This window comes from Hyperolius riggenbachi, chromosome 7, assembly GCF_040937935.1.
Source record: "Hyperolius riggenbachi isolate aHypRig1 chromosome 7, aHypRig1.pri, whole genome shotgun sequence".
Lineage (NCBI taxonomy): Eukaryota > Metazoa > Chordata > Amphibia > Anura > Hyperoliidae > Hyperolius > Hyperolius riggenbachi.
The window spans coordinates 4,195,608-4,217,792 of NC_090652.1; the positions used below are offsets into that span (position 1 = coordinate 4,195,608).

The 22,185-nt window shown below is 45.8% G+C and overlaps 1 protein-coding gene across 1 annotated transcript in view; it reads left to right on the forward strand.

Annotated features, from left to right (window-relative positions):
- Nucleotides 1–22,185, forward strand: part of LOC137524058 (cytoplasmic phosphatidylinositol transfer protein 1-like) — a 166,491-nt gene that overhangs the window by 41,935 nt on the left and 102,371 nt on the right. Inside the window, exon 3 of the mRNA XM_068243497.1 lies at nucleotides 9,925–10,073. Coding sequence (XP_068099598.1) covers nucleotides 9,925–10,073 — 149 coding nt within the window. The remainder of the gene's footprint in view (nucleotides 1–9,924; nucleotides 10,074–22,185) is intronic.

The following is a 22,185-nucleotide window of genomic DNA, read 5'->3' on the forward strand; positions in this document are numbered from 1 at the left end:
GAGGCCGTGTGTTTTAGGATTCCTGGTAGGAGTGGAATTTGGTCTTAGGACAATGGGGAAGTGGCCTAAGGTAGCGCATAGTTTTTAGAGAGCGTTCAAAGGTAACAAAGGTTGGTGAGTGATGGATGGAGGGGTGAAGTGCATACAAAATCTTTTCAAACATATATATGCCAAAGCAGGTGGTTTCTTAGATTAATAATTAATCCACAAAGCAGTTGCTGTGGAAAATATCTTGTTATGCCCCATATGTCAATTTGTACGGTATTTAGGGCCTCATTTTATTCTTTGAGGCGGAGACTCCGCTGGTAGACTCATGTACATTTGACTCTGCCCATAATATGCCATTGCCACATCCATTTCTTTGCAGCAAAATGTTGTGTGTGCTGCATCAGAATTTGGGGTGTGGCTTGAGGTGTGACAAGGGGCGGGGCATGTTTAAGCAACTCTTGGATCCAAAAGTAGTGAGCTATGCACAAGGTGGTCACACAAAACCTTGGTTTGCTTTACATTTCTCTCTTGTTCATTTGTAATGGATAAAAATAAACTCTTACCTCTTTTATTTGTGGAGGAATTTTTAATGCCTGTGTAAAATGTTTGCGTAGCGATTATACACACTGAGCGCAAGGTGTGCGTTACAAGCGTTTATTATCTGTATTGCCCTTATTTGGCCATTTTACCTGTTCTTATAATAGTTATTTGTGCAGCGGCACAGAGGATCCTGCTGCTATATAAATCCACAGTAATAATGCTAATCGCCCTGACGCATTTCCCACAGTACTTTACAGAGTACATCCAGGAACTCGCGTCGCTAATGGACTCCAAGCAGGACTCCGCCAATTAACCTGTAAGTGTGACTTCTGGATGTAGGAGCAAAAACATGGGGACAGTATGTAAGGTGAGAGTGCCAACGCCATAGACACTGTGCCACCTGCGGTACAGCCTGCCCTGCCGCCCAGTAACAGCCCCTCAGATGTCCCACCACTGGCAGGTGACCATTAGGCCAGGACATTCCATCTGCAGACTGAGTTGGGAAAGTGTTGGAGCCCCAGCAAGGCATAGCTAAAAATTATAGGGCCCCATAGCAACATTTTTGTTGCCCCCCCAATAGTGCCCCCAGGACACACCAGCTTTAGGTAGCCATAGTAGCCCCCCTAGTAAAGCTCACCAGTTTTAGGGAGCCAGAAGTAGCCCCCCAGTATAAGTAGCCAGAGGAGCCCCCCTGTATAAGTGGTAAAAGAATGAGAGATGGGGCTGTAGTCATGGAGATGGGGACAGGAGTGTAACTAGAAATCACTGGGCCCCCCTGCAAAACTTTGAATGCCCCTTCCCCAGGGGGGCTGGGTGCTGTACACAAGAGCCTGCTGCATACTGAATAGGGACTGTCTACAAATCTTTGTCTACAAAACTTTGTATGATTCCTTATCAGTGGCTGAGCAGATGCAGTCATTAGAACAATTGTGCAGAGAGCAGAAAGTTTTTTTTTTTCTCTCCATGCTCTTAGTTGTCAGTCTCTCAGGACAGGAAAAATAAATTTCTCACCACATGGGGCCCCTGTGGCTTCTGGGCCCCCCTGCAGCTGTATCCTTTGCAAGGTCTATTATTACACCCCTGGATGGGGAGTTCTCCCCTGCGCTCCATCACAGGTCGCCATAAGGCCCACTATGGACCCTTTATCACCACTGGCCACTCACTCTACACCCCCCATTGAATATGGGCCCTATAGCAGGTGATCCACACCACTGAGCCCCAGAAACTACATGACAGACAGCTAGTATTTCTAAAAGGCTGTAGCATCTACTGTGTGTCTGGCATGACTGGTGCTCTTGAAGGGATTATTACAAATCAATACACAGATGTACAGATAACGACCTTTGCGGCTGCGTCTCGTTTGTGTTAAACAAATGTTATTATGAGCACTATAACAAAAAGCTTTCCTGTGGAGGGTCACAGCTGCATTATCTTTACAGCCACCTGAGACAGGAAGAGGCCTCCAAGCTCACTTCCTGTCAGTCGCATCGCCGTGGAAACCATCAGCGTCATGGAATCATTTTCAGCACGGGTTACAGCCATTGACCACTTTTCCTCTGAGCGTGTCACTGCAGAGAAGCATCTCGCATGAAGGCAGAGCCGCAAAACCACATCGCTGCACTGATGCTGCGCGGCAGCTTTACTACCGCAGCTGAGAACTTTCCACCAGATCAGCCCTGACCTGAGAATCGTGACATGACCTCAGGAAGGGTGGAACCAAACATGGTAACATTATCAGCATAGCGCCACTTCTTATTCTTTTTACAGACGTGCTGCTTTTTTGCATGCTTGCTGTCTACTTCAAAGGATTTTTTACTTTTCTTATACCCTATAAATGCCCATTAAAGGGCCACTATTGCATAAAAAAGTAGGCAGTTAAAATCTGCCAGAACTGACAGGTTTTGGGCCAATCCATCTCCTCATGGGGGATTCTCGGGGTTTTCTTTGCTTTTAAAAGCATTTCCTGAACAGCACTTGCAAAGCTGACAAAATAGTGTCCAGGTGAGTAGGGAGGCTGGCTGGTATCTTACTATTTTGGCAGTTAAACTGCTGTTCAGGAAATGCTGTTGAAAACAAAGAAAACCCTGAGAATCCCCCATGAGGAGATGGACTGGCCAAAAACCTGTCGGTTCTGTCAGATTTTAACTGCCTACTTTTTTCACGATAGTGGTCCTTTGAAAATATGATCATTCACTAAAAATCATACCGTTTATCAGTTTATTCAAATCATACTGTGGGAAAACAGAGAACCTGAGGGGCCAATCCATCCTGAATAAACGCATTAAAGAGGACCTGAAGTGAAAATAACATAATGAAAGAAATTGCTTATTTTTTACAATAATTATGTATAAATGATTTAGTCAGTGTTTGCCCGTTGTAAGATCTTTCCTCTCCCTGATTTACATTCTGACATTTATCACTGGTGGAGACTTCTTTAGTCCTGTCAGGTGATCTGTACGGAATGTTCATTACTGAGAGTTCTATGCACAGAGGGAGATACTGCTTGCTTGGCAGTTGGAAAAAGATGTTATTACCCACAATGCAATAAGGTTCACAGACAGGAAACTGTCAGGACCATGACATCACACTGTGGGAGGGGTTTCACCACAATATCAGCCATACAGAGCCCCCTGATGATCTATTAGAGGAAAGGAAGAGATTTCTCATGGGAAAGGGGGCATCAGTTACTGATTGGGATTAAAGAGAAACTCCGACCAAGAATTGAACTTTATCCCAATCAGTAGCTGATACCCCCTTTTACATGAGAAATCTTTTCCTTTTCACAAACAGACCATCAGGGGGCTCTGTATGGCTGATATTGTGGTGAGACCCCTCCCACAAGAAACTCTGAGGACCGTGGTACTCCTGGCAGTTTCCTGTCTGTGAACCTTGCTGCATTGTGGGAAATAGCTGCTTACAGCTGTTTCCAACTGCCAAAAAAAGCAAGCAGCAGCTACATCACCTGCCAGCAGTAAAAATGTCACCATGTAATAAATGTCAGAATGTAAATCTGGGAGAGGAAAGATTTCACAATGGGCAAACACTGACTAAATCCTTTATACATAATTATTGTAAAAATGAAGCACTTTTTTTAGTACATTATTTTCACTGGAGTTCCTCTTTAAGCTCAAAAGCTTAACCCTGGGTTAAAGATCCTCTAAGTATGCATGAGGCAGTTTACCTTTAGATATGTTTTTATCATCATTGCAGTGGTGGGAGAAAAAAGTACTTCATGCAAAAAGTTGTACGTTTATTTTAAAATGAAATATCCGCACCACACATTGCGGCAGTAACAGGATTTAAATGCTATAATAGATGAGATAAAAAAGCCACATTTAATTGGGGTTAATTATCTACAGTAACACTTTTCATTTCAAAATAATATGTTAAAACTGGGAAACTGTATATTTTTTTAATTTAATCTTGCCCCTTAACTAATAAGCGTATAATTCATCGCTGAGGAATTCTGAGAGCTCTCTGGCTGCTTATGTACGAGTGCATCTCCACTCCCCGCTGCTTGTCCACCCAATTCCATCCTCGGGGTCCATAACACCTAACTAATTATTAGTCCCTATTGAAAAAACTGATGAAAACAGAAGAATATGGACTTTTTTAACCTTTTGGGGACCGTCGTACGTTGAATCAACGTCCAGCAGGTGGCGCTACTGTCCTGACTGGACATTGATTCAACGTCCGCGCTAACGAACCATCCCAATGCGCACTTGGAGGGGGAGATTAAGGTGTCATATGACAGCTGGCATCTCCCCTCAGTGATCAGCAGCCATCGCGTATGGCTGCTGATCACGTGATCACTACGATCGCCGGCGGATTATAGTGATCACTTACAGAGCTGCAGCGGTAGGGGGGAAATAAGAGGATCCACTCACCTCCCTGCCGTTTCCGTGACGATCGGCGCCCCCCACCGCTCTTGCCGGCATCTCAGCTCCTTCTGACGTCAGCACCGGGTCCCGGTTTGATGACGTCGTCAAGCTGCGACTCGGAACTAAGCGGCAGTAGGAGCAGAGATGCCTGGCCGGAGCGAAAGGGATCCGCTGCGGCTAGTCGCGGGAGCCTAGAAGGTGAGTGATTGCTGCTGGAGGACACCTGGCCACACAGGGGGAAGACAGCCCAGCAAGACCCTGCAGGGATCCAGCTGCCTGACCCCCCAAACGCGCCCCCTCCCCCCCCATTCTGCAAAAATGCCTGGTCCTGAAGGGGGGTTAGGCAGCCAGTCCCGAAAGGGTTAAAGCGACCTGAACTCAGAACTTGTGCTAAAAGATAAGCAACAGCCAGGGCTGGATTTACCATAAGGCAGTGTAGGCACATGCCTACAGGCGCCTGATGATGGAAAGGCAGCTTACTCTCCTCCCCAAGCACCTCCCTCCTGCCTTCCCTATGAGAGTGTAAATGGGAGGTTACTCCCCCAGCTCTCTGCATTCCACTGCTGAGATCTCCCTTCAGTCAGGGGCACCTCTAACTTCTTAAGTTAATACTGAGGATACCCCAAGCTACCTAATACTTGGGGACACCTGTAGCTACTTAATACTGAGGGTTCATCTGGCTACCTAATTCTAAGGGGCACCTGTAGCTACATATGATGGGCAAGAGAACCAAGAAAGAAGGGACAGCTGGACCAGCCAGCACACTTGCAGTGCAGTTCGGCGGGGAGTTGTAGGGTCATAGACGGGGAGTCTAGGGTGCCAGGACATCTGTGCCTATAGGCTCCTGTGATGTAAATCCGCGCCTGGCAACAGCATAATAACCTTTAAAGAAAAACATTTCTTTGTTACAGTTGATACAAATACTACAGTAAACCTGCACAGTTTCTACTTCCTGTTTTAATGTAAGCAGATATATTGTTAACATCTTGTGCTTTCAAATGAGCTTATCTGCCGAGGCAGCCAGCTGACACAGCTGAAAGATCAAATTACAACTTGTGCTTAGTCACAGATGTGAGAGAATTAGACTAGCCTCACTAAATACCTACAGGGTGCATTTCTCTCTGTTTTTCCTTCTGTCCTGTGCAAGAGTTCAGCTCCACTTTAAGCAATAAACATTCAAGATGACCTATTGGATGTTGGTGCGCTCCATATAGACTCCTGTCTGTGACTTTGCTCTCGATATATCACATAGGCTGCATGGTGAAGGACTAGGACCCTCTGTAGGCCTCTCTGACGGATCTGCACAGCAAAAGGGGACAGTCATGTAAAGAGATGACAGAGATAAAGAAAGGCAATAAGACTAAGGCAGCTCAGGAAAAAGTGGGGAAATAGATGAAAAAAGGAAACCAGAGTTTCAGAAAAATGTAAAACCGGCGGCCACCCTCTTTTCAGCTGCGATTGTTAGACCGCACTCTCAATCCGATATAACAATCTCATTGGTGCTCATTAAAACTGGCAACTGAAGGGTTAACTGCGATCATTTTGGATGAAACGCAACCATTATTATTGAGAGGAAGGTCAGCAAATATCTCATCCCCTTAAATCAAGTCGGCCGTCTAGAAACTTTCAAAATGACGGTTTGTAGAATTTATTTTTAGTTTTTACAAGTTTTGAATCAGGGTTAAAATAACTTAGAAGTTTCTTAGAATGTTCCCAGTTAGCCAATTAGTGTATCATCCAGATTTATAACATCTTGCTTTTACTGATGGTCAGGGATGGATTTTCCATAAGGCAGTGTGGGCACGTGCCTGCAGGCGCATGATAATGGAGGGGTGGCTCAATCCCCTCCCCCAGTGACTCCCTCCCATCTTGCCTATTCAGAGTTCTGAGTGGGGTGTAAATGAGAGGTTAGTCACCCGGGTCTCGGGATTCCATTGACCACATCTCCCTTTAGTCGGGGGAACCTCTAGCTAACTAATATTTAGAGGCACCTCTTGCTACTTAATACCAAAGATAGCTCTGGCTTCCTAGTACTAAGGGGTACTTGTAGCTACCTATGACAGGCAAGGGAAGTAAGGGAGGAGTGACAGCTGGGACAGCCAGCACACTTCCGGTGCGGTTCGGCGGGTGTTTGTAGGTACATGGAGGGTGGAGTCTAGGTTGCCAGGACATCTCTGCCTATATAACTCCTGCGGAATAAATCTGTGCCTGCTGATGGATAACTCGGTACAACACTCTACTGCTAACATTCTTACGCTCATGCTAAAATCAAGGATTTAGGAAGACTGCATGAAGATCTGTATGTGTGTGGTCAGTGTGATAGAACGAGTGCGAGGAATGGAAATATAGAAGGACGGGAACTTGCGTGGCAGAGGGAATGAACAGAACGTTAGGAGATGAGCCAGCCAACAGTGAACACACTGGAGGGAACTGATATGCATAGTGTCGTTATGGCAACAAAGGTGACAGACATCTTTCTGCAATGTTACCACAAGCGATTCTAGAGCTAATAGTACGAGCCAATAATAACGATGAAATCCACTGCTAACTGCTACTATCGTCCTACATTCCTTGCAAAGCGCCTCAGCTTATGGACATGGCATGGTTGGTTAGTGCCCAACTGCCCGTTTGTGCTGCAGAAATTATTGTTACCGGTATATCTTTCATAGTTTTTGAGATGTTAATGTTTCTAAACATCACCAAAATTTGCCCCTACCTAACCCCCAACACCACCAACCTCCCGGTCCATGCTGTGGTCAGCTCCGGTCTAGAATACTGCAATGCCATCCTTTCTAGACTTCCTGAGACCAGACTCCTCCCCCTTCAACCAGACTCCTCCCCCTGAGATCAGACCCAACCCCCTGAGACTCCACCAAAGTCCCGGTCCATGCTGTGGTCAGCTCCGGTCTAGAATACTGCAATGCCATCCTTTCTAGACTTCCTGAGACCAGACTCCGCCCCTGAGACCAGACCCCACCCCCTGAGACTCCACCAGACTCCCAGTCCATGCTTTGGTCAGCTCTGGTCTGGACTTCTGCAATGCCATCCTTTCTGAATTTCCTGAGACCAGACTCCGCCCCCCCAAGACTCCAACAAAGTCCCGATCCTTGCTCTGGTCAGCTCTGATCTAGAATACTGCAATGGCAATGCCATCCTTTCTGGACTTCCTGAGACCAGACTCTGCCCCTGAGACCAGACCCTACCCCCTGAGACTCCACCAGACTCCCAGTCCATGCTTTGGTCAGCTCCGGTCTGGACTTCTGCAATGCCATCTTTTCTGCATTTCCTGAGACCAGACTCCGCCCCCCAAGACTCCACCAAAGTCCCGGTCCTTGCTCGGGTCAGCTCCGATCTAGAATACTGCAATGTCATCCTTTCTGGACTTCCTGAGGCAAGAGTCCACCCCCTAAGACCAGACCCCGCCCTATTATCAGCATGCATGCTTTTGTCCCTCTCAGACCAGGGACCAGGTCGGAAGCAGGCTCTCTGACCATCAGGAACCTATGGATAGGTGCCTGCAGCTCTGGTGTTACAGCCAGTGCTGGGACACCAACAGCTACAAACCAGACAGCTGCTCCGGTGTAGTGTTGCTTGCGAATTTTCGCCTAAGTCATTTTCGCATTGAAAATCCTGTTTTTGAATTCGGCGAATTTTCGTGAAAATCTTACGAAATATTCACGTTTTTGACCAGCAGCGAAAATTAAAGGAACTTCGCTGTATGCGGACGCTTATGCCCTAATGTGGAAAAATTTCAGCAATAATCCGCTAAATATGTGCATGGGCGAACTAATACATGTGTACATTCCACCTTCCAATGCAGAATTGTATACGTATAGAAGGGCAATAACGTTTCTGCGCATGCGCAATGATCCGTATAGAGGCACTTACCGCAGGCGTAGTTGACTTCGCAATACATATGTCAACTACGCGTAGCGGGCGAAGCTTCGCATAGCGGTACTACGACTACGTGGAAATACATATGCGATAAACTATGTATTTAACACGAAAATAACGGGCATTATGCGAAAATTAACGCGAAAATATTAGATCGAAAATTCGCATGTCAAAAAGAAATTAGTGCTTTTTTCTGCAAAAATTCGTCGAAAAGAATATTTGCATTTTTGTTCATCACTGTTCCTGTGCTTCCAGCCACAGGATCCCTTTGGATGGAGACCCTCCTGGTCCCTGGTCTGAGAGGAACAAAAGCCTGCAAGCTGATAATACCCATATGGGCATATCAGCCACTACATCAGGGGAGATCTGTCTATGACCGGCTGGTCTTCCTTTTATCATCAGTCTTCTGAGTGCGCTCTTTTTGTGTTTTTTCCCAACCCATGTCCTTTATAGATTTCTCTGCCACTGCAAGTGGACCACAGAGAGCAGCACCGACTTCCACCACCCAACACATCCTCTACCTATTGAAGGCTCATTTCATCTAGCTTGCTCCCCCTGTTCTCACTTCAGCATGGGGGTTATTTAAAGGAGTCATCAGGCTATTTTCTTACCCCCGATCTACTTGCCTGGGGCTTCCTGCAGCCCCTTGCAGCTGACAGACATGCTCCTAGCCACAGCTCCGCTCTCAGCCGCCGGCCCGGCATCCCCAACAGTGTCTCGCCAGGCCGTCCTCCACTGCGCCTGTGCGCCGCTGTCAATCAAGCCCACGTTGTCCGGACTGTACTGCGCAGTACGCTGCGGACTTGATTGACAGCGGCACTCGCGCAGTAGAGGACGAACTCAAGGTCACCCTCTGTACCGGCGTGGACCCCGGGCATGCAGCTGAGAGTGGAGCTGCTGTGTGGGACATGTCAGCTGCAAGGGACTGGAGGAAGCCCCAGGTAAGTAGATCGGGGGGTAGGATAAAATGCTTGATGATTCCTTTAAAGAGGAACTCCAGTGAAAATAATGTAATAAAAAAAGTGCTTCATTTTTACAATAATTATGTATAAATGATTTAGTCAGTGTTTGCCCATTGTAAAATCTATCAAATCCCTGATTTACATTCTGACATTTATTACATGGTGACATTTTTACTGCTGGCAAGTGATGTAGCTGCTGCTTGCTTTTTTGGCAGTTGGAAACAGCTGTAAACAGCTATTTCCCACAATGCAGCAAGGTTCACAGACAGGAAACTGCCAGGAGTACCACGGTCCTCAGTTTCTTGGGGGAGGGGTTTCACCACAAGATCAGCCATACAGCGCCCCCTGATGGTCTGTTTGTGAAAAGGAATAGATTTCTCATGTAAAAGGGGGTATCAGCTACTGATTGGGATAAAGTTCAATTCTTGGTCGGAGTTTCTCTTTAAGTTTACCTGTCTGTCACTATTTCGTGTAACATTGATGCTGTAAAGTCCCTGTACAATGTAATATCTCCCCTATCTTGTGTACAGTGCTGCATAATGTCAGCAGTTTATAAATAAAGTTTTATAATTGTACAGTTGACATTTTGTAGCAGTTTTGTATTTTGTGCTACTGATGTTTGTAGTGGTGATTTTTAACCCTCTATCTTTCTTCCACAGTACCAGATTGGGCAGCTGTACACCATCACCAAACACAGCCACCAGGAGAGCGACCAGGGGGAGGGGGTGGAAGTAATCGAGAACCGCGCCCACCAGGATCCCATCTATGGCGCCGGACAGTACACCGAGAAGCGGCTCCACCTATCCAGGTAACACAAAGGCATAAATGGCTGACTCCATGTGAACAGTGGAGATCTATAAATAATTGTCTGGATTTTTTGGACTTTTTTTGTACTTTTGAAATCTTGTTGGCCAATTTGTAACAAATATTTGAAAGGGAAAACTTTTTGTTTGTTTTGTTTTTTTCCCTCACTGACAATTATGCTGGAAATATGGATGGCATCCCTGTGGGCGCTTGCACTGGCAGCTCCCTTGGACGGTTTCATGCAGCCCTACGCCCGTCCTATTCCTTCTAACTCTAGCATTAGCAGCCGGAGGGTAACTGATTAGTGTAGGGTGGCCAATGAGCAGGGACGGATCTAGACCAAGTTGCACCTGGGGCAAGGTCAGGTTTTGGCGCCTAAACTGCCATTCCTCATCCGAATTTTGCCACCTTTTTAAGAATTCAACAAACTACGCCTGGGGCAATAGACCTGCCTGCCCCCCCCTAGATCCGTCCCTGCCAATGAGTCCTCTTTTGCTCCAAAAGCCTATGGGCTGCTGAGTCGTGTGTTGTCCTGCGCCTGATTGGTCCCAGCCCCAATAAAGTCTTGCCCTTGCCGGTATGACCCTCACCCATGATAGCATTAGTTGCTGTTAAGCTACCTACTAGGGTGTGATTCATTCAGATTGATTTCTTATTGTGACCTTGTTTGACCTGCTGAGATCATTTGGATTGTCACCTATACTGACCTCTACTCGGGGTGATGTTTGGACCCTTGTCATAAGCTGATCCAGAGTATCATCTGTATATTCTCTACTATATCTGATGGTCACTATCATTACCATGACATTCAGTAGTATAACTACAGACCATGGGGTCCACAATGTTCCCAATCCCTCACCTTGTTTCCTTTGTGCGCCCCCCACAGTCAGCTTATCAAGTGAAGCAAAAACACCTTTTTCTGGAGTGAGAGAGGGAGGGCAGGAAGGTTGGGCCCCACTTCTACTTTTTAGGACTTTTTCTGTGTTTTTTTTACTTTTATGTAAATAACTTTTTTAAAAATTGCCATAAATATGCAGCAATTGTCCTGACTGGATTACAGCCTGGGACCCCAGCGCTACAACGCAGATGTCACACCAACAGATGCTGATTCAGGTAATACTGGTAACAACATGATATTTTTCGAGATACGGTTCTGACCCAGTTCTGTATCATCCCTGAGGAATAGACTTGAAGTGTACAAAATGACATACTTACCTGCGGAGAGGGACCCCTCGGCATCCTAATGAGGCTCACCTTGCTGTCCCCCAGTCCCCACTGCCGCTCGCTTGCACAGTAAGCTGGAGCTCGTGTACGCAGAAGATGAAGGCGGCCCTGATCATGAGCTGGAGAAAAGCTTTTCTCTCCTTAGGTGTTTTGTTTTTGATACTGAAAATGGCTCAGGTTCTCTCTAAAGAGAACCCAAGGTATTACATTACCCACAACTGGCCTAAATTATCTTCACACAAAGAATCAGAAATAGAAAGTCAAATAATAAATAAAGGAGAAATACCTAAAAATATATTCATTCTGTATAAGCTTCTATCTACTCCTGACTCAAAAGAAAAACCTAAATACCAGAAGGCTTGGGACAAGGATTTAGGGGCTCCCATTCCTATGAATCTCTGGCCCCAAATTTGGAATAACACAACCAAAAGCTCTCCAAATACATCCCTTAGAGAAACAGCAACCAACATAATATTTAGGGCCTATTATACCCCAACCAGACTAGGAAAATTTCGCACAAACTCCAGCTTATGCTTCTGTGGTTGCCAAACAGAGGGTACATTCTTCCATACATGGTGGTTATGCCCGAAAGCATTTGGGATATGGGAAGGGGTCATGAAACTTTTTGCAGAACTAACAACCAAGGTATTTCTGCCTGCAAAATACAGCAGCATGCAAAATACAAATCACACAGTCATGGTTCACACCAGATATCAGCTGGGATAGAATCATACAGAGGGTCAATGATGCATGCCTTAAAGGACTTACGAGGCCAGGAATTCAAAAAAAAAAAAAAAAGTTAGCTACCTGCTTCAGCTTGTCAGGCACGGAGGACGCCGTCCGCGCCCTCCGTGCCGTTCCGCCGGGTCCCCGCCGCTCACTAGCCCCCCTGACGGTCCCCGACCGCGCGGCCCGGGTCGGGCTCTCCAGCCTGTACAAACATGGCGGCCGGTGCTGGCCGCGGCTGCGCAGCTCTAAGGCCAAACCCCCCGATCCACGTAACAGTAGCGTGGATCGGGGGTTGGCCTTAGAGCGGCGCAGCCGCTCTCGCGGCTATGCGAACTGCGCAGCCGCGGCCAGCTCCGGCCGCCATGTTTGTACAGGCTGGAGAGCCCGACCTGGGCCGCGCGGTCGGGGACCGTCAGGGGGGCTAGTGAGCGGCGGGGACCCGGCGGAACGGCACGGAGGGCGCGGACGGCGTCCTCCGTGCCTGACAAGCTGAAGCAGGTAGCTAACTTTTTTTTTTTTTTTTTCAGATTTCCTGGCCTCGTAAGTCCTTTAACGAGTACCTACATGGGATAACTGTAGATGACACTCAAGCATTTTTCCGGGTATGGAATCCATGGTTAAACTCCCCTTACGGGGCACATCTAAACCTATCAAAATGCCAAAAATGCCAAAACTACTAAACTCTGAAGACTGCTAAACTGGATAACTGGATATCTAGTTTATTAAAGCGGAATATAACCCTGCATTTCAACTTTGCTCTAAAACATTATTTACAGCATATTATATGTAACCAGCATTTTTTTTTTTACTAGACCAGCATTGGAAGGGTTAAACACAGAGCTTTAAAGTTCCTGGAGAGAAATGCAGACGCATCCGAAGTTCAGATAGATACATTTAACTAAACAGAATGTAACAAGTGGTGAATGCTACACACTCTTTGGCTGTCCTCCAGCTCCTGCACAGTCAGAGAGAGTGAATCACATTCCACACTTAGATACATTTATGTAAACAAAATGTATCTATCTGAACTTCGGATGCGTCTGCATTTCTCTCCAGGAACTTTAAAGCTCTGTGTGTAACCCTTCCAATGCTGGTCTAGTGAAAAAAATGCTGGTTGCATATAATATACTGTAAATAATGTTTTAGAGCAAAGTTGAAATGCTGGGTTATATTCCGCTTTAAGGTTCTGTTTTTTTTATAATTTTTATCTTTTATTTTATTACTGTTGAAGTTCTCAATGTTATCATCATCATTAAAGAGAACCAGAGACGAAGCACCCTCTTGTATTTTACCTTATAAATCAGTGGGAACATGACAGTAAACACCTAATCTGCCCTTTGTTTCATTGTTCTCTGTGTAATCTGACTGTTATCACGTCTGATAAGAATCCCCGACTGAGAAGTCAGGCTGCTCCGTCTAGCTTTGCTACAGAAAGATTATAGCTAAGTCTGTCTTCTGTGGTGTTATTTCAAGCCCAAGCCTGCCCCCTTGTGGCTCTGCTATAATGACTCAGCAATAATCATTCCCAGCAAAGCCAGATTTAATTGCTCAGTCTGGGATTCTTGTGACTGCTGCTAACAGACACTTTTAGCAGTGAGGGTGAAACAGACAGCATGGTAAGTGTTTTCTCTAATGTTCTTACTGATATACATGGTAAAATACACAAGGGTGCTTCCTCTCTGGTTCCCTTTAAGAAATAGATCGGGAAGGTAACACTTCCTAAACTGGTACTACGTAGTGTCTTTGTAATAATCTGGTCTACAACATGCATCACTCCAGTTGGAAAACCACTATCGATATGTCTTTATTATGTAATGCATGATTCTTTCATTCAATAAAGATGCTTTGAAAGTAAAGAGAACCCAAGGTAGTTCGTGGGGGGGGGGGGGGGGGGGGGCAGATGGGACACAGTGGCGTGTTCTCTGCCTCATGACATGCCTCCATTACCCCACACCACCGCTCTCTGTCCCCCCCACCCACCGCTGCACTACAGCCCATCGAGATTAGCAACATTATTTGTCGCCATCTCAGAGGTAAACACAGGGGGGAGGGATTCCCTGTTCAAAACGCCCGCCAGGGGCTTTCCTACAGGTTCTCCAGAGCTGCCATTGGGCAGCTCTCTCTCCCAGGCCACGCCCCCTGCCGCTCCCCCACCTCCCTGCACGCTGGTGAGAGAATTAATCTCTCTTTCCAGCGTCTTGACCCAGAGGTCACAAAAGTGAAAGTGGGCCATTACCACCAGTGTCAGGGAGCTGCGGTGTTTGAGGCTACTTAATCCGCTCAGCCCCCCAGATCAAGTAGTCTACTTTTTTTTTATTTTATGAGCCCACCTCAGGTTCTCTTTAAAGTTTGGACAGCTTGCAATAAGCCATGTACAGTGAGTCACTAATTGTGTTACCTAAATCAGTGTTTGTTGGTTTGATATCTGCGCCACCAGTAACCCCGGCCCGCACCTCACCAGCGCTGCAAGAGATAATGAAAGCTGACTTAGCCACCATCCCACCGTCCGTTCAAAAATCCCTCTATTAAAAATCCGTAGTATATTTGAAACTAGCTGATGACCCGGCGTTTCCCAGGTATGTATTTGGCTGCTGTTGGCTCTGCCCACTTTTTCTAACCATAACACACAATTACTCAATGACTCAATGACCAAGTTTGTGAGCTTTGGGGTCCTTGGCATCAATAATTTGTATATTCCCATAGAAATTAAAAAAATCAGATTGGCTGTTTGTGACTCACCCCCTCTCCAGCATTGGAACCCCAGTCACCCAATGACCAACTGTAGCAGGTTTGAGGCATCTGCTATTAACAGTGTAAAAATGGCAGAAATTTCAATATTACCCTTGAAATTTGAATTTTGATTGGCTGCTAAAGGCTCCACCCACTTCCCTGAATATTAATCCCAGTCACCCAGTGACCATCTGGGCAAAGTTTGAGAACCCTACCAGTAACAGTGTAAGAATGGCTGCAGTTTATATTTTCCCAGTGAAATGTGTTTTTGGCTCCCCCCACTTTTTGTAAACTGGACACACAGTCACTCAATGACCACGTTTGTGAGCTTTGGGGTCCTTGGCATCAATAATTTGTATTTTCCCAAGAAATGAAACGGTTTGTGGCTCCGCCCCTTTTCTGAATTTGAACCCCAGTGAACCAATGACCAGCTGTACCAGGTTTGAGGCTTGTGTCAGTAACACTGCAAGAATGGCGGCAATTTTAAAATTCCCCTTAAAAATCAATAGGTGAATTGTGATTAGCTTTTGTAGGCTCCACCCACTTTTCTGAATATTAATTCCAGTCACCCAGTGACCAACTGTGTGAAGTTTGAGATCCCTGCCATTAACAGTGTAAGAATGGCTGCAGTTTACATTTCCCCCGGGAAATGTGTTTTTGGCTCCGTCCACTTTTTGTAACCTGGACACACAGTCACTCAATGACCAAGTTTGTGAGCTGTCGGGTTCCTGGCATCAAAAATGTGTAAATGGAAGCAGTTTATCCAGCAAAGAAATCTAATTGGCTGTCTGTGGCTCCACCCCTTTAGTGAATTTGAACCCCAGTCACTTAAAGGAGTTCTTTCGCGAATGAGGACAAAAATAAAAAGTGGTTTATGCATAAACTATTAACCATCCTTCTAAAATAGTGTAAAAAGTTTTTTTTTTTAAATGAATGGTTTCATCAATACAACATGTAATGTAAACAGTGACGGATGACGGACTCGGAGGCTAATCCATTTGTTAGGGGTGTTTTTTTTTTACTTTAATTTCACAACCATAACTGCTGCCTACCTAGTTTTCAGTGGTATATTCCACTGACAGCAGGAATCACAGCCGTTATAGCTGTAACAGCTGAGCTCCGCTGAGCTCCTCAATATGTGTTTACATTGTTGCTAGGCAACCAGTGCAGAGAGTTGTTTGTGGAAAGAGTCATAAGCTGCTGGGAGAATTAGCCAGAATCAGTCCCATCTACACCATATGATTATTTGTCAGATTCGATTCAATTTGATTTGATTCATTGATTCAATTTGATTCACTCTGACATGTCCAATTCATGATTCGATTCAATTTGAGTCAAATTGAATTGAATCATGAATCGGACATGTCAGATTGAATCAAATTAACAGATTAACAGGTCTAAGAATGGCTGCAGTTTACATTTACCATTTAAAATGAATGGCTGAAATTTGATTGGCTGCTTTATGCTCCGCCCACTTTTCCTGAATTTGTAACCGTGGTCACCAAGTGACCAACTGTGCCAAGTGTGGAGACTCTGGCTTGATTACTGTGGGAATGGCAGCCTTTTACATTTTTTCCATTGACATGAATGGGTGGAATCTGATTTGCTGTTTGTAGCTCCGCCCAGGTGTGCAGGGGGGCCGCGAGACCCCCAGAACATATCATCCCAGGTAGTAAGGGATCTGTATACCAAGTTTCATTCAAATCGGTCAAGGCATTTTGAATGATCACGGCACATACATACATACAGTTGATTATATTATATATATATATATATATATATATGTATATATATATATATATATATACATATACACATACACAGTGGTTTGCAAAAGTATTCGGCCCCCTTGAAGTTTTCCACATTTTGTCACATTACTGCCACAAACATGCAGCAATTTTATTGGAATTCCACGTGAAAGACCAACACAAAGTGGTGTACACGTGAGAAGTGGAACGAAAATCATACATGATTCCAAACATTTTTTTACAAATAAATAACTGCAAAGTGGGGTGTGCGTAATTATTCAGCCCCCTGAGTCAATACTTTGTAGAACCACCTTTTGCTGCAATTACAGCTGCCAGTCTTTTAGGGTATGTCTCTACCAGCTTTGCACATCTAGAGACTGAAATCCTTGCCCATTCTTCTTTACAAAACACAGAGGCGTATCTTTAGGGGTGCACATAGGGCACCTGCTATGGGCGCCCCCTTGTCACTCACCTGGGGGGGGGGGGCGCATCCCCAGTAAGCAATTTAATAAATCACCCCTCCGGTCAATTCAGGCACGCACCTCCTTCCCATGTTGCTGGCGCACCGCCAGCGCTGTTATCTATGCCGCCCGCCTGCAGAGGTAGAGAAGAGGGAGAGGGACTGTGTGTGACTTGCGTTTACCTGCGGTCCTACCGCTGCAGTGCCCAGCATTTTTGATCGCCATAGTAACTTTGGTGACAACAAGCTCTGCCTCACATCCGCGATCCCCCCTCCTGATTGGCCACCTCTGTGCCACTGGGGATGATGGGAGTGGGACCGTGGGAGAGGAAACAGTCCGTGGATGGAGCTGCAAAAGGTCAGATGACATGCACGCTGACTGTAAGCAGCTAGGCTGGTCGGGCTGCGGGCAGCAGAGATCACATCTTCCTGCTGGCTGGAAGCAGTGAAATAATAAAACAAGGTATTTAATAAGTTATAAGTAAGTTACCAGAAGGTAACCAGAGCCGATTCAGCATGCTCAGAGATTGCTTGTCACTGAGTGATAGACAGCACTCAGCTCACTCTGCTCACCCATTAACATTACCCCATATAACTGGTGCCGTGTCCCAATCTCCACGCTCCTCTCCTCTCACTACAATCTTCACCCAGCTGACTTGAGCCGGTGTCCTGTCTATAACAGCTACCCATCCTAAATAGCTACTTTCAGCACTGCGCATGCGCACTTCAATAAACGCGTCACAGGAGGGAGGAGGGTCGTCTGAAATAGCTGCTTTTCTGCTGCACTCAGAAAAACTATCAAACCTACTAGCACAGAACTGTTGCTAAAGAAGTGGCAACTAGCCGCTGTGCAGGCTTGCCGAGATCTCATCTCCCTTCTCCTCTTCTTTACTACACAGCTGCGTGACTGGCAGGGCAGCTGATACTCCCTCACTCAGGCTGACGTGCTTCTCCCTGCTTCCTCCTGAAGGCTGCAATGTCTGTCCTCCTCGCACAGCATATCTCTGGCATACACCTCGTCTAGTGCTGTGCATCCCTCTTCCTTGCTCTCTCCTCTGCTTTCTTCAGAGCTCCTCTGCTATAATTCACATTTGTGCAGCTCCTGACTGAGTTGTGACAAACTCGGGAAGCACAGTACACTGGGCAGCTCGCCTCTGATGAAAGTGTAGGAGAGGAGCGATGCAAAGCGCTGGATGAGGTGTAATGGAATTATAAACTGCTTTGCTGTCATGTGCCTTAAAATACAAGGTGGTGGAGGACAGACATTGCAGGGGGGAGGGGGAGAATGTCAGCTACTGGGAGTGTGAGGGGGGGGGGGGGGGTAAAATCCCCAATGGGCGCCCTTGGGGACCTAGCGCCCGGGGGCACTTGTCCTACCCCGACCCCCCCCCCCCCAAGCTACGGGTCTGGTCTAGGGGCCTGGTGGATGCTACCCCCACCAAATCTAACTAAAAAAGTCAGGTGACCATCAGCAGTGCACAAAAATGGGGCTAGTCTACTTTAGGGGACCCAGCAGGAAACCTCATAGGGAAATCTAGCTAATGTGATTTGGTGGACGGCATGCTCTTGAACTTCTAGGTTGTAATAAACTACACCCACCCTGTTCAGCCATTCACAATGCTTTGTGCGGTAAAGGATGCTGTGATTGGAGAATTGTTCCCTATGAGGTTTCCTGCTGGGTCCCCTAAAGTAGAGTAGCGCCCAAAAAAGTGCTATCTTGTCTAGGGCCCTATTTCATCTTAATCCTTTTCTGTGCTACTCTGCATGTGGGTGGGGCTTAAAGGGAACCAGAGAGGATGAAGTATACATACCTGGGGCTTCCACCAGCCCCATACGCACGGATCGCTCCCACGCCGCCGTCCTCCGCTGCCTGGAACCGCCGATACCGGGTCCCATCATTACCGCCAGTCCGACCGGCGGACGTGGCCAATTCTCCACATCACAGGGCACTCCCTCCATACAGGTACGCGTGTGGCTGCCTACTGCACAGCCGCATGCGTACGGGTATGGAGGGAGCCCCTGTGATGCGGACAATTGGCCGCGTCCGCCGGAAGTGACGGCGTGGGAGCGATCCAGGCTTATGGGGCTGGAAGAAGCCCCAGGTATGTATAAACTCTTTTTATATTTTATAAAATCATTCCTCTCTGGTTCCCTTTAAAGACAAATAAGTGTGGAAAGTTTGGGGCTTGTACCTGTGAAACTGTAGGAGGAGTAGCGTATAGAAAATGGGGCTATGTGTCTGATTGGCTGTATGTGGCTCCGCCCACCTTGCCAAATTTTAACCCCAGTGACCCAGTGTGCCAAGTCTGGGAACTCTGGCTTTAATACAGTGAGAATTACAGCTGTTTACATTTTCTCATTGAAGTCAATAGGGAAAATCTGATTGGTTGATTATGGCTCTGCCCACTTTTGGGGGTCCCCAAAATGTGACAAAATGTTTCAGCTTCACTCCATTAACAAATGACCCAAGTTTGGTGAATGTAACTTCAAATTTTCATTGGCCGCTGGTAGCTCCGCCCACTTCAGGGTGACCCCCCCAAAATACATATTTTTATTTGGGGTTACACCTACAATATGTGGTCCGAGTTTGGACGAGTGGCAGTGATTTAAAATTTTTCCCTGTCAAAGTCAACACGGAAAAAGGGGTCTTCCGGGGTCCGCCGCAGGGGCACGGAGGGTGGGATCGCTTATTAAAGCACAAGCAATATACTTTGCTACAGGACGAATAAGTGTAGAAAGTTTGGCGCTTGTAACCCTAAAACTGTGGAAGGCGTAGCGTATAGAAAATGGGGAGCGCTAATAATAACAATATTAATAATAATAAGAAGAACGAGCTGAACTAGAAGAACAATACATTGGCTATTTCATATCCAACATAATAATTATTACATAAATAAGATCTGTAACCTATCACTCAAGGGCAAACAACATTATGCAGCATATACACAGGGTTTGTTTTTTGCCATGGTAGCTAATTCAGACAGGGTAGCTTTTCCGGACACACTGTGCTGTCTGATTTAGCTACCGGTAGCTAAATCAGACGAAGTAGCTAAATCAGACACCACACCGGCTATTTAGCAGACAGAACGCGACAATAAGAACACTCCAGCATGAGTGAGACAAGTAAGTTACTGTAATTCACTTTCTGCAGTGCAGGGGGTGGGGGATCCTGGCTGCCGGGAGACAGGAGTTATACATGGAAGGGAAACTTCTGATATGCAGATATCCTCCAGACCAGCTGTGACCTGGGGTCAGCTCTCTTCCTTCCACTTCTTTTTTTCTAGGCTTTCTTAACCCCTAAACGTAATATCCAGTCTCTCTCAGTCTGCATTTTATGTGGATTTGTTGTGACACACAGCCTTCTAGGTGCTGGGAGAAGCCCCAGGTAAGTTAAGGGCTATTATTTTTTTTATATAGCCTGGATATTACCTTTAAGTGATTGTTACCTATAAAACTTTACTTACCTGGGGCTTCTTCCAGCACCTAGAAGCCTGTGTGTCACAACAGCACAACAGACCCACAGAAAATGGAGACTGTATATTACAATACACAGTGAGTTTTTTTCAAATTTAAAAGTGTGAATTAAAAGGAACCTAAATTGAAAAAAGAACAAGTTTCACTTACCTGGGGCTTCTACCAGCCCCCTGCATTAGCCCTGTGCCTGCTTTGTCACAGATTAAATCTTTCAAGACCCCCCCCCCCCCCTCCCCCCTTTCTGCTACTTAGTTTCATACTTATCGACTGGCCAGTTGATGGCCACTGCACCTGTGCAGCCTTGGCCATGCGGGTCCTCAATCACACTCCCATGGCCAGGAGCGTCCCAGCGCATGTGCAGTACGAGATTTTCACAGTGGCCATCCACATGGCTGAGTCAGCAAGAAAGTGGTAGCGAGGGAGCAGAGACTCGATCTGTGACAGTGCAGGCACGGGACAGCTGCACTGGTCTGGTAGAAGCTCCAGGTAACAAACTTTTTTTTATTTCAATTCAGGTTCCCTTTAATTCACACATTTTAATATGAAAAAAAAAAGTGTGTGTGTGTGTTTGGGGTCGGGGGGGGGGGGGGGGGGGGGGGCGCAACTTCAGTACTTGCCATAGGCGCTATCTTCCCTAGATACGCCTCTGACAAAACAGCTCCAGCTCAGTCAGATTAGATGGACAGCGTTTGTGAACAGCAGTTTTCAGATTTTGCCACAGATTCTTGATTGGGTTTAGATCTGGCCGAATACTTTTGCAAACCGCTATAAAAAAAAAAAAAAAAAAAAAAATATATATATATAGATAGATAGATAGATAGATAGATAGATAGATAGAGATAGAGATAGAGATAGAGATATATATATATATATATATATATATATATATATATATATATATATATACATACATACAGGATCTTCTCAAAAAATTTGCATATTGTGATAAAGTTCATTATTTTCTGAGACCAAGTTGGGGTTTGAGACAGCACCCATGTATAGAAGACGGTGTGCCCAAGCAGTCGGCCCTCTACACCACCAGAGCCGTCAATGCAGAGAAAGGATCTTGCAGGCACCACCAATATGTTCACAGCTTCTTTATTGATCACATCAGTTCATTATTTTCTGTAATGTACTGATAAACATTAGACTTTCATAGATTTTAGATTCAAATACACACAACTGAAGTAGTTCAAGCCTTTTATTGTTTTAATATTGATGATTTTGGCATACAGCTCATGAAAACCCAAATTTCCTATCTCAAAAAATTAGCATATTTCATCCGACCAATAAAAGAAAAGTGTTTTTAAAACAAAAAAAGTCATCCTTCAAATAATTATGTTCAGTTATGCACTCAATACTCGGTCGGGAATCCTTTTGCAGAAATGACTGCTTCAATGCGGCGTGGCATGGAGGCAATCAACCTGTGGCACTGATCAGGTGTTATGGACGGGTCATTTAAAAATGGCACCCAACGCCGATAGATAAAAAGGGCGCACCATTGACGTACATTATGAAACAATATTTTTTTTGTTACAGTAAACTGTACTGCAGGTTTTTATTACATAGTGAATTATCTGCACTCCAGTCTGCAGACAAGGTGAAACTGAGAGCAATAAAAGCACACACAGAGGGCCTGCAGGGGGCGTGCATGACTTCTCCCTATCACAGCAGAGGCAGTGCATTCCTCTCTGGGTTGACAAAGCTTGACAAAGAATAGAAGATTAGATATATCACAGAGACAGTGCAAC